General features: G+C 37.3%; 1 protein-coding gene across 8 annotated transcripts in view; it reads right to left on the bottom strand.

Annotated features, from left to right (window-relative positions):
• TP63 (tumor protein p63) overlaps positions 1–14034 on the bottom strand; it is a 266146-nt gene that overhangs the window by 15033 nt on the left and 237079 nt on the right. For 4 of the 8 annotated variants that reach the window (XM_054553125.2, XM_063722391.1, XM_063722389.1 and 1 more), the window contains exons 8-10: positions 13433–13569; positions 12739–12821; positions 9201–9337 (exon numbers count right to left, since the gene is read on the bottom strand). In XM_054553125.2, coding sequence (XP_054409100.2) covers positions 9201–9337; positions 12739–12821; positions 13433–13569 — 357 coding nt within the window. Of the gene's footprint in view, positions 1–727; positions 2178–9200; positions 9338–12738; positions 12822–13432; positions 13570–14034 lie in introns of those variants that run through there. The other 4 variants (XM_024245279.3, XM_003776389.4, XM_063722388.1 and 1 more) reach the window with 2 other exon arrangements.

Here is a 14034-nt window from a genome sequence, read left to right as displayed (position 1 = left end):
CTGAAAGAAAAGCAAATATCAAAAAACGAAACATACTCACCAATCCTTTAAGGGCTTTGTGAATCAAAGTTATTAGACCAATTGAAAAACACTTTGCAAATATAACAGGAGCATCTGGTTTTACTAATATACTTTTATCTCAAATATAAAGATTTTTTTTCTGAAATACTTATCTAAAATACTAGTTTTTTTTTTTGGTTAGAACTTCCTATGCAGCTTTTAAAAGCAATTATTCAGGGCTCAAAACATATTATAAGTAAAAAAAAAAAAATTGGACAATAGGTTCCACTGTTGATTTCTGGCCAAATATTTGCTAATGTCTATGTCACAGAAGCCATGTTATTTAAAACATTTGGATTTGACTGAAATTCATTTTAGTGAATTTGGCAAATTAACATACAACTAGGGGTTTGTCAGGAATGTCGATAAATGATTCTATGGTGCCTGGCTTCCTATGACAAACTTTAAAATTCACAGGGCTAAAGTATTTTTTTAAGTTAGTTTAGGCATTTTAGTTCATTGTTACAATTGATGACCTTGATACAGGGTATATTAAATAAAAACACCAAATACTGACAGAAGAAATGTACATATGAACAAAGTGATGATTCTATGATTCTATTATTATTCTTGTTCCTTAGACCTACACATGCTACTTCAAGCACTTACATGAGAATATTCTAGTATTTAGTGGGAAAAAAGTGAGAGAGACAGAAACAAAAAAAACTGCAAGATAAACCAAGATGCAAAAGTTTATTGAAAATTAAAATCACACATCCACAAAAGCAACAGCCTCAATAACAAGAAATCATTGTCTTGGTGACAGAAAATACAGTGCTGGTGACTGGGTGTGGGAAGTTGGAGGGGAGGAACATTTTTAAAGTCTTTATGCTATTATCTTAAAATATGTTTTTAAAATGGAAAGAAAAGAGATTCTCTAAACTTTTGAGTAAAAAAAAGAAAAGTAGTCTACTCTTTCAATCTTTAATTTCCAGTCCAGGAGTGCTGATTTTAACACGTCTGCTTGGATCTCACTTACTCAAAACATAAGTCTACTGGCTAAATGCATTGAACAGTATCAGTAATATGGCTGGTTTTATGGTAGGTAGGCTTGAGGGATAGAAGCTCTAATTAAGCAAATTAATCACAGATTTTGTGAGAGGGCTTTAAATTCTATTTTGAGCTTTGAATAATGGTAAACAACTACGTAAGGGCAATATTACTGGGGTGGATTTGTCTTTCTATTAAAAGCACAAAATGAGTTCACCTGCTATGGGGGCCAAACAACAGTTTTTTTGGTAGTAGGTCTTCCAGGGTTTCATGTACAAGAAAAACTTTAGCATAACAGATGCCAGCATACAGTGGCAGAGGCAGGTACACAGCATTAAGAAATATTCTACGTACACATGAGGGGAGGATACAAATAATGCAAGTTCTCACAAAGAGCTCTCCACCCACAAAGTTGATTACTTTTGGTAATGATCACCTCGCTGCCCAGCAGTACACTTGACACCTTCGTTTCTTACTACTTGCAATGTTATCACATGACCAGCATTAAAAGGGTCTGACTGAGTCTCTCAGTCACCTACAACTTACTTATGCACAGACAATAGCAACTTTTTTCTCCTTTTCTTAAAAAGACATCTTAAGTTTGAGACCTGCTCAAAAGCTTCCCTGTGAATTTTAGAAAAACAACAGAAGAAAACAGAAAAGGGTTCCAATAAACATCTTAATGCCCCTTTCCCCGCCTGAACCCGCCCTCCCAGGAAACAACAGAAAGCTCACAGACAAACACAGTGGTTCCTCACCCACCAATGGCCGGTCTAAGGATACAAAATCTGCAGAAAACATCCTTTCTTGTAAAGTTTTGAGTCCCTTCAAAAGATTCTCTCACTATTGGCTTTGTGCCTTTGAGCAGTTGGGTCTCTGAGCCAAAGTGTCTTCAAGTCCTGTTTATGAGGGCTAGATACACACACACATACACACATACACACACACACACACACACTCACATATACACATGGAAATACAACACACACACTTAAAATATAGAGATAGGGCTCTATGGGTACACTGATCGGTTTGGGGGGTTGGAATGTCTAAAGAAGACGTCAGATTGTTTTGGAGTTTCTCTCCGGGGCTCCACAAGCTCATTCCTGAAGCAGGCTGAAAGGAGACTGCAGAGAGGAACCAGAGAAAAGAAAAAATGAAGGCTTAGGACTTCGTCTATTCAAATCAACTGAATACAGAAACACACTCCTTATACCTTCATGATCATAGTACAGACAGAACAGGGTGCCTGAAAAGCTATTTTTGTTCTTCCAATTTATCTTCTTTTACAATTACTGAGACGTCTCAAGATTTTTATGAGGAAGAAATGGGATAAGGCTGTAGTAGTTAACCAGAAATAAACATGAGAATCACTTGTGAAACTTATAAAAATGCATTTTCCTGGATCCCTTCCAACACAAGCTGGCATCCAGGAAGACATACTTTTAATAAGTTACACAAGGCGATTCAGTTGAGGACCACTGAGATAAGATAGATCAAGGTATTTAACACAGTGCTTAGCATATGGTTTACTGGACTCAATTAAAAAAAGGAATGAAGAAAGAAGAATAAACTTTAATCTTTCATAAAATGTCATCTGGTCAATTATTATCCCTTATTACAGTTCTTGTCTAGCCTAAGTGTGAGGTACGGAGAAATATGATATTATCAGAATGGGGCCTGTGTCATCTTGCATTTACAAAGAACTGTTTAATGAGTATTTTGGATATTCCCAGATTGAGATGGATAAATACCTTAATCCTTTGAGTAACAAACTCGGCCTATAAATGCATATATCAAACCCAAGAAAGCAATTTTTTGCATAATTAAGAAATTATCTAGGCCAAGAGGATGCCAGAAATAAACCTTTTATTTTGCTAAAAGTTGGGCAATCTCATGAACTGTCTGGAAACTGTTTCCCAGATTGGCTTCTTGAATCACATTTGGCTATGTCTTTCAAAGGAACAAAGCCATTTTTATTTGCTTAATGCTAGGATTCAGTAAACCATGTCACCAGCAAGAATTGATATCATCTTAACAGAATGTGCCCGAATAAAAATGGATAGGGAAGCAATGTACAGCCAACTAAAGACCTATAAGACCTAGGACTGAGCCTGATTCTGCAATGAGGTAAGAGAAGTTACAAAAGTAATTTAATCTATCTGAGTTTAATTAATCATTGAGTTTTTTCCTCATTACCAATTCAGAGATAATAAATCTCTGCCCTGAAAACTTCATAACTATGAAATTCAAAAGTAAATGTAGGCTGGGCACGGTGGCTCACACCTGTAGTCCCAGCACTGTGGGAGGTCAAGGTCGGGGGTCACAAAGTCAGGAGTTTGAGACCAGCCTGGCCAACATGGTGAAACTCCGTCTCTACTAAAAAAAATACATATACACACACATATATATATATATGTGTATATATATATATATATGTATATATATGTATATATATACATATATATTTATATATGTGTGTATATATTATATATTATATATATAAAATATAATATATAATATATAAAATATAATATATTATATATAAAAATATATAAAATATATATTATATATATTTATATATAAATATATATGTATATACATATATACATATATATAAAAATAAAATACAAAAATTAGCTGGGCATGGTGGCAGGCACCTGTAATCCCAGCTATGCAGGAGGCTGAGGCAGGAGAATTGTGCGAACCCAGGAGGCAAATGTTGCAGCGAGCCGAGATCATGCCACTGCACTCCAGCCTGGGTGACAGAGCAAGACTCAGTCTCAAAAAAAAAAAAAAGGAAACTGTAAAAGCTTGTGTAGTTCCATAATAACTATAAGGGTGAATCATATGAAATTATCAATATTCATCTGTTTTTAACCTATAAAGCTGGCAATTTCAAACAGATATTCTGGAAACGTGGAGGATTTCTCTGTCAAACCTAGAAATATGGTGTTGACATTTTCTATCAGTTTGGAGATTGTGTACCTTTCTCTCTTCTACATTGATAATCCTGAAAATACAGCCTGCTTCTCTCTCAGATACACGAATCTGAGAAAAAAAATCAATATTCTTGATGATAACCATCGCCAAACAAGTTTAAAGATACAGGACTTTAAACTGAATCTACAAGAATAAATACCAAGTAACTAACAACAGAGTCAGAAAAACGTGCCAGGCACAGTGGGGTGTGCCTGTGGTCCACAGCTACTTGGGAGACTGAGGCAGGGGATCGCTTGAGCCCAGGAGTCCAAGTCCAGCCTGGGCAAAATAGCTAGACCCCATCTCTAAAACAATCATACAAAAAAGAGACAGAAAAATGGAAATAGATGTTTAAGTTTTATAATTAACTACTTACTTGCCAATGAAGCAGAACACAACATTACAAAGAGCTCTATGTTCTAAATCTGATTCTAGTCTTAGCTTTATTATAAACTGGCTATAAAATCACAGAGCCTCAGTTTATCCGGCTATGGTGTGAGGGGCTAGAACCATGGACTTGAAGATCCTTCTTTGTTCTAATAATCTCTGACTTGTGTTACTAATGAGCCACGATTGTCAAGTAATCATAAAAGAGAAGGAAACACTAAGGGCTCATCAGGATGTCACAGATCTGTTTTATCATTTAAATAAAATTCATCCTGTAGAAGCTCAAAAACAAATTTCCAGAGAAAAGTAAGATCTAGCCTAAGCAAAATTGTAACAAAATGATGTCAGCCTCACTTTTATGTTGGAAGCTAAGAATAAGGGAAAACAATTAAAAAATGAAAAAAGAAATAGTACTGATCTGAAGTACAGAAGTCAAAACGTTGCTAAATAGGTCTCAAGAGGCTTCTGCAAAGCTGTCTTAAGCGTTGATGCCCCTTGATAATAGGATGGCAAGAAGTCTAAAGATAGGGTCCGATTTGTCTTTCTATTAGATTCTGGCATCTAAAAACATAACTCTCTATATTTATTCCAATGTATGCAAATCAACTAAAATCACATTTCTTCGTAGTGTAAAGCCTACTTGTATCTATAACAATTTGATTCACAGCAACTCTGTAAAGTCTATCTTCGATAAAGCCTATGATCATGAAGGTAAATGAGAAGAAATTTTTTTAAAAAGAAAAACCATGCACAAATGAAAAGCAGGCAGAAGAAAACACATAGTGAGAATCTAATAGAAGTAATTAAAGTAAAAATATTGTAGTGCCACCTTACGGAAAGTACATTCTCTTCCCACTAATTTTCCCTATACTATAAAGAAAAATACAAAATTGATTCCTTACCAGCATAAAATTGGTACTACATTTTTGGAAAGAAAATCACAGGCTATTATAGGTATTTTCCAAGCTGATTTATTCTTTTCAAATGATTGCCAGGAAATTAGATTTTCGTTTTTCTTTGTTTAGTCATTCATGCTCTTTCTTGGAGATTTGCATGAAAATAAGAGCTAAAAAAACTCAGCTGAAGAATTCAACTGAAGGATTTATATAGATGAATATCAATCACTGGAGACCCATGTATATATAACGTTACAAAGACATAATTAGACCATATGTCTATATTTTGCAAAGATTTAATTTTGCAGTCTGTTAGATTTCCATGCACAAGTTATCACAGCTATGAGATACCAACTCAAAAACATGCATATAATACATTTAAATGAACACACCAGGGAACTATGAAGCTACTAGTTCTTCACTATCTATCTTGACCACAGATGCAAAAAAGCGTAAATATGTCCCTAAAATCTTGTGTGCTTTTAAAAATAACACAATATTAACATGTGTTTTCTTCTCTGGGGACACAGATTATTTTATGAAATATGAATAAAAAATTCCCTTTAGAGCAATGTGAGCCAGTCAGACAATAAGCACTGGATACTCATCGTATAGAAAAAGAGGGTTATGTATTTTCATGTATGCCATAAAAACAAATATATTTAGCATATGTCCCTGAACTGAATGATGTTAATCCTCCTGGCTTGTCAAGTTTCTAAAACAATGACATGAAACTATTCTTTTTCTCATATGATCCATGGAAACTGTTTAAAATTGTCCTATTAACTTGCACAATGCTGAGAATAAATTTCCAGAGCTTTCTTCAAACTCAGAGTGTTAAGGTTAGAAATTCACCATTAAATTGTAGACCACGGGAAGGCAGGAGCTACATCTTTCTCACCTCTATCCTTAATGCTTTCACATAGCAGATCTTCAATAAGAATATGTGACGTGAATCAAGTCAACTATTCCAGCCTCATCTGACAATGAGGTTGTGTCATTAACTGCATTTTATATCTGGATGGGCATGCCTCACTTTCTCAGACAAAAAAGATATCTGTTCAAGGCTGGTGTTGTTTTTATTAGATACTGAAATGCCACCTGAAAAACCACTTTAGGATATCCTAAAATCTTTTAATACCTTTCTAGCTTGGAATATACATATTAACTTCCAAGTACACCTATCAAACAAACTTGGAGCCTCAAGAAGCAATGAAAGGAGATCCACTCATTTATTTATAAGACAGACTATCAAACTACAGCAAGCTAAGAATAGTTTATATATATATGTGTGTATGTATGTTTTTTTCTTTTTCTTTTTGAGATGAAGTCTCTCTCTATTGCCCAGGCTGGAGCGCAGTGGCACAATCTTGTCTCACTGCAACCTCTGCCTCCCAGGTTCAAGCGACTCTTCTGCCTCAGCCTCCCAAGTAGCTGGGACTACAGGTGCATGCCACCATGCCCGGTTAATTTTTGTATTTTTAGTAGAGACGGGGTTTCACCATATTGACCAGGCTTGTCTCAAACTCCTGACCTCATGATCCACCCACCTCGGCCTACCAAAGTGCTGGGATTACAGGCATGAGCCACTGCGCCCGGCCTACAGTTTTTAATAGGGGGATGGACAATCAAAAGGAGAATAATATTTCATGGCATGTGAAAATTATATGAAATTCAAATTTTAGGGTCCATAAAGTTCCATTTATGGAACAGCCACTCTCTTTATGCATTATCTTCAGCTGTTTTTGTGCTACAACCGCAGAGCTGAGTAGTTGCAAAAGACAATATAGACCAGAAAATCTAAATATTTACTACCAGGACTTTACAAAAAGCAGCTTGCCAATTCCTGTACAGGAAATTCCTATTAACTGAAAAAAGAAAGAAAAAAAAAAGACAGGAAAGAGTACTGAAGAGCAACTAGTTCAGCATGATACATTACTTAGTGATGCTTTGGAGGTCATTTTGGTAGAGTCAAACTTCCAGAGTGAACAGCAGGAAATTTGAGGTTGTTTCTTAATACCACGACACACATATCTTAGGAAAGGTAGATATCCCTCCTGGATCTATAAATGATGTTACAGGTCTCTGTTTCTTTGATCCTGGTTGTATGGTTTTATAATAACTAAATCATTTTTCACTTAAATATGTTAGTATATATTTCTATCTGATATCCCAAAACATCCATACGATTAGCAATGGAAATTGTGTCTGCAACTCTGAGTTCTAATTCTCCTTCAGAATACACTGTGTGATTAAACTTTCTGCTCAGGCTTACAAATAAAACCATACCATTAAAATTTGCAAAACTTTTATACTAAAAGTAAATGGTGAGATCCTTTCTGGCCAAAAAAGGATCTTGGATGCTCAAATAGCTTAGAGTCCTTTGGACAGAGAATGTGCTTCTTTTCTCCCTGCCGTCTACTCCACTCTGTAGATAACAGGTGCTCAGAAAGTGTTTCTTCACTATCAGAGATACATTCATATTGATTAAAAAATAATAATAAGGCTGGGTACGGTGGCCCACGCCTGTAATCCCAGCACTCTGGGAAGCCGAGGTGGGTGGATCACTTGAGTTCAGGAGTTTGCGACCAGCCTGGCTAACATGGTGAAACCCCATCTCTACTAAAAAGTACAAAAAATTTGCCAGGCATGGTGGCAGGTGCCTCTAATCCCAGCTACTCGGGAGGCTGAGGCAGGAGAATTGCTTGAACCCGCTAGGCAGAGGTTACCGTGAGCCAAGATCGTGCCACTGCACTCCAACCTGGGTGACAGAGTGAGACGCAATAATAATAATCATCATCATCATAATCATAAGCCCTCTTTATTACATTTTCCATAGCTAACTCCCTACAACAGCTAATAACATAGAAAATAACCACTTTTATTGTTCATTTGTATTTCTATTGTAAAATATAATCTTTGCCGCTGGAAGGCAAAGATTTTGACTTCTTTTTTGCCTAAAGTATGAAGTTGAAAGTCTACATTACTCAAGTGGGCTCATAATGTATATATTTTACACTTATCTACAGAGTCTCCGACAATATTTCCAGGACACATATAATATTTTAATTAAACTAACAAGTGATTATTTTTAACCACAGAAAGGTAAATATAAGCAAGGTCCTGATTGGTCAACCTCTCATCCTTTCATAAGAGCTATTCTATTCTAGTCAGTCATAAAATAACTTTAGGAAAGATCCAAGATTCAAGGCAAAGCTTAACATATAAATAGGTTATATGTATATGGTAATATACTTGAAAAATCTGGCTTGATTTATGTAAAAAATGTACTGCTGGAAGACAATCTAGAGCAGAGATGCTAAAATACGGCAACATGAGGCTACCTTATCCTTCTGCACCCAGATATTTCCCCACTTATCATGCACTAGGTCTCAGAATTCTTCTCACCACAGCATTCAAACAAGTCACTTTATATTATAGTAAAGCCTATTTGCTATCCCTGGTCTACAATGTTACTCCCAAAAGTGGATAGTGTGCATCCCAGGAGATTTACAAGACAATCCATTGGGATGAGAAAAGATTTCATGTTTTCAAATATACACATTACTACCAAATAAAGTGTGTACTTAGTGTGTATGGATCAGGCATATAGAGAAGAGAACTGTTAGTGTGAATTTCTTTGTAATTCACCAGAAATGGTTTGTATTTAATTTCAGAACATAAGTGGAATTCCGAAGGGCAGGTTATAATAAGACACATACAAAAGGTTGCAACTGAAAGAGGGTTGCCGCACCAGGTCATCTGAATCTATGACAATCTGCTATCTCCCATTATGTTCCACATTGCTCATCAATCACCCTATTGCTGATTCAAATAAAGTCACCCTCACTCATGCCTCCTAAAATGACACGTTGATACACTCACTGTTTCTGAAGTAAGTGCTGGTGCTGCTGCTGTTGCTGTTGCCTGTACGTTTCGATTGTGTGCTGAGGAAGGTACTGCATGAGTTCCAGGGACTCTTTGATCTTCAACAGCATTTCATAAGTCTCACGGCCCCTCACCTATGAAAGTGAGCAGAAGGAAAGAAGGAAACATGAAAAGCTGTAGAACTGTTAGAAGTGTGGTCAATCCTCATTATTCGAGGATTCCGTAATTGCAATTTGTTTATTTGCTAACATTTATTTGTAACATGAAAATCAATACTCTTGGTCCTTTTGTGGTCATTCAGACCCGAGCAGAGTGATGAAAAACTTGAGTCACCTGTGCGCATTCCCAGCTGGTTCGAACAAGGAGATGCTCTGTCATCTTGTAGCTCTTATACCGTAAACCCATGTTCTTTTCATGGTCTATTTAGCACCACATGTTTTACATTTTTGTGCTTTTCATTGGTGATTTTGTTATTTAAAAGACCCTCAAGGGCAGTGTGGAAGTGCTATCTAGTGTCCCCAAGTGCGAGAAGGTTGTTCCATGCCTTATGGAAAAAATATGTGTGTTAGAGAAACTTTATTCAGGCATGAGTTATAAGGCTAATTGGCCATAAGTCTGATGTTAATGAGTCAACGGTATATATTACATAAAATGTCTCTTAACAGAAACACACAACAAACGAAGTGATATATTATTCTGTTGATGAAATGTATGTGACCAGAGGTGCATAGAAACTTAAACCTATATTTCTCTTACTAGCGATGAGATGATTCACATCTACCAATACCATTTTTGCAACACCTTCATAAAACTAAACTACTACAAAAAATAAGAATAGACTGTAACTATGTCTGATAGGATAAAAGTTTTCATGTGGGATAAAATATGTTTCTCTCTTTAAGAGTCCCTTAAAATCTATAAATAAAAGCTCTTAAAGACTTTTACAATTATGAGCAGGGGCCAGACATGGTGGCTCACACCTATAATCCCAGCAATTTGGGAGGGGACAGATTGCTTGAGCTCAGTAGTTCAAGACCACCGTGGGAAAAAAACTCCTTCGCTAAAAAATGTGCAAAAATTAGCGGGCATGGTGGCCCACACCTGTGGTCCCAGCTACCTGGGGAGGGGAGGTGGGAGGACTGCTTGAGCCTGGGAGTCTGAGGCTGCAGTGAACCATGATCCTGCCACTACACTCCAACCTGGGCAACAAAGTGAGATCCTGTTTCAAAACAAACAAAAACCAAAAAAAGGATGAGCAGGGCCAGGACTAGAGTGAGGCAAGAGAGGCACTTAGCACATGTGCATTGCCTTGGGTGTGAGTGACTATTTAAATTTTGCACCCTAGGCACTTTGCCTGCCTTACCCCAGTTGCTGCACCCAGCAGGAAAGGCAGAATTAGTCAGAATTCAGAAATGAAAAATGTTCTCCACCTTTTGTTGAATTAACTCTCACTCATCCCAGCTGTGGGGCCCCTTCTCTGAGAAGCTTTTCTTGATCTTACTCTTATAGTTTTTGCATTTTTGGAACTTCTTGTGTACTCACACAGCACTAGGCCTTGATCTAGGAAATGTTTATTTTATTACATTATAACTGTTTGTGTCCTCAATAGAAGGCAAGGTAGTTGAAAGTAAGAATTGTGTCCTACTGAACTCTAAATGCTCAAGGTCTAGCATATTTGCCACTCACCAAACACCAACAAAATATATATTCAGTTAATGGAGTTTTTCCTCACCCATAAATTATTTAGGTTAAGTCTTCTCTCAACTTGAGACATGACACTAAGAAGGATACCTCCTTCTTAGCACAAACTGAAATTTTAAAATAATTTTTCAAGCAGTTCCTGTTTTATCAGCTGAAAACATATTAAGACTTTTGGAATATTTAGTGTATCAGGGTAATGTTTTACTTTAACATCACAAGTCAGTTTCCATATATACCTTGAGAAACAAGACACTGGGAATCTCAGGTAACTCACCATCTGATTGGTCTACTGGCAATTTATTCCCCTGAGAGTCAGGACCCAAAGAAGATGAGGAAGAAGGTGCAGCACACCTAAACCTGTTGACTTTCATTAGTTCACTCCCAGGGTAGTAGTTCATGGTCAAGTTTCCTGGCCTTGCTTGGCTGTCTCTCATGTCATCACTTTAGATGGCATCAAGGGCCATGCCAGCCACCAAAACGTCATTGCCACCCTACACGGCAAAGACCTAATGCAGTAAGAATTCAACTAACTGCAACCATAATCTAATAAAGTGATTTCATTAGTGATCGCAAGAAAAGTAATGTCCCTTGTAGGAATTAATGAGGTTCTCACATAATAATTGGGCTAAGACTTCTGGCCATTTACATACACAGTTGTCTTTTGATATCAGCAGAGCATTGATTCCAGGACTACCCGCCCCCATCTGGCCCCCATGGATACTAAAATCCTAGGTTGCTCAAGTCCCTTATATAAAATGGTGTAGTATTTGCATGTAACCTATGCATATCCTCTGTATACTTTAAAATTACCTCTAGATTACTTATAATATCTAATATAATGTAAATGCCATGCAATTAGTTGTTATACTATATTGTTGTTATATTTGTATTATTTTGATTGGTGTATTTTTTTATTGTTTTTTTTTCCAACTATTTTTGATCTGTGATTGGTTGAATCTGCAGATATGGAACAGGCAGATAGGGAGGGCCGACTGTAATTCAGGCTTCTGCCTTGCTTGGCTTTCTTTATAGTGCTGCCTAAAAGACATCAAAGTCAAGGCTATCATTGCTGCATTATCAATTTTGTGAACTTTTTCTGACAACATTTTCGGCCTAAATTTCTATGGCCATGCTGCCTAGGATAATCTTATCATTCTCAAATAATGAAGAACAAATTAATTTCAAACATTAGGGTAAGAAAAATTATGTTAGGAGTTTAGCTTTAGTTGGGTGGGTGGGTAAGTAGAGAAGCTCCTGCTAGTAATACAGTCCAAAACTGTGGAGAGAAAGAATAATATTCTAATTTTAAAAAACACATATTTTCTCTCCTTTGTATCACCAGCTCTCAACCCCCTTCCCCCCTCCCCATTATGGACTGAAAGTTTGTGTCCTTCCAAAGTTCATAGGTGGAAATTTTAACCCCATTGTGATGACATTAGAAGGTGAGTCCTTTGGGAAGAAATTTAGGTCATGAGAGTGGAGCCTTCATAAATGGGATTTGTGCCCTTATAAAAAAATAAAAACACCCTAGAGAGCTCTCTAGCCCTCTCCACTATATGAGAATACGAGGAGAAAATGACAGTTTGCAACTCAGAAGAGAACTCTCACCAGAACCTGACCAGAGGGGCACCTTGATCTCAGACTTCCAGACTCTAGAAAATAAACTTCTGTTGTTTATAAGCCATCTATTCTACCATAGTCTGTTGTAGCAGCTTCAACTGACTAAGACACCTCCTTTCCCATTGTCACAGATAACGAGATGATGATCATACTGTAAAAGCCCATTCAAAGAAGGTTAAAATGAAGCAACCATGAACACCAAAGGAAGACCTACTGGTAAGTATAACAGTTCATCATCTGGGGATCTTCGTTTCTTGATGGATGTCATCTGGATACCATGTGTGTTCTGACGAAACGCTGGTGGAGGAAAAATGCAAGTTTCATCCTGGGAACATTTCTAAAGCAATAATGCATATTAAATATACTTAATAATTAAATATTAATATTAATCAGATTTAATATACGTATTAAACAGACAGTGGTACCAGCAACACATATAAAATTAGAGGCTCTAGTCTTAAGCGTCCATTTAACTGGGGACAATTGTTTTTACATTGATTGTGATCCTAGCAATAAGGAGGTGGAAGGATGGTGGGGAAGAATAAATAAAAGAAATTCAGTATGCTGGGAAATAGCCTTTGGCTTAAGTAATGTTGCAGGAAAGCCCGTATCTTGCTGGTGTATGTCTGTGAATAGATGATGTTTATGCTACTGGTGTGGAAGTCACATTGTGAGAATCCCTGGACTAAGAAATTGTCACAATGACTGCTCATTTTTGTAAAGCTGTAGTACATGCCTGGAGTCCACTTCAATGCTATACCTATTCTCACTGGCTCTGAGGGCTGATGTCCCACTTGCTGCTGAAGGTCACACACAGGTCTTATCATGCAGCTTCTCCAATATCACCCCATTCTCCAACATCTGGAGAAGACTCAACCCTACCCCATTTGGCCACTACATCTACTTACGGCGCTTCGTACCATCACCGTTCTTTGTACTGTCCGAAACTTGCTGCTTTCTGATGCTATCTTCATCCGCCTTCCTGTCTCTTCCTGGGCAAGCACAGATCCGGGCCTCAAAGCAGCGTCGGCCCAGGACTTGCCCACTAGGAATGAGAATAAAGGGGAAGAAAGAGTTAAATTCAAAGCATTTTGAAAGTCCCCTGAAGATCTCCTACTTCCACTTCCCATATGGGCCATTGCCAATGTACTACCAGCTTAGCCATGGTGGCTTTGAGAATGGACCCAAAAGCACTTGGCAGAACACAAAAGTGCTAACATGCCACAAGTAATATTAGTAAATAAGATTCCATTTGTTCTCCAAAGAACCTCCGAGCTGTTAGCTGAACAGCTGTATTTAGCTACATATTTTGAAGGAAACTTGAGCGAAGCCAGTGGATGTCTCAAGGATAAAATCCCCTAAGGCAGTGCAGACTTAAAAAAACTGTCAAATGCCTTGAGGACCACGGTCTAATCAGAACAATTCCAGTCAAATGTCAAGAATTCAGGTATGAAGTGACTTGCACACTTTTCTAGCTCTTTTTTTCCTTCTAACTTTACCCACCTGCCTT

Source organism: Pongo abelii, chromosome 2 (genome assembly GCF_028885655.2).
Source record: "Pongo abelii isolate AG06213 chromosome 2, NHGRI_mPonAbe1-v2.0_pri, whole genome shotgun sequence".
NCBI classification, from domain to species: domain Eukaryota; kingdom Metazoa; phylum Chordata; class Mammalia; order Primates; family Hominidae; genus Pongo; species Pongo abelii.
Note: the sequence above shows the minus strand (reverse complement) of the source record. Positions and strands in the feature narration are given on the sequence as shown.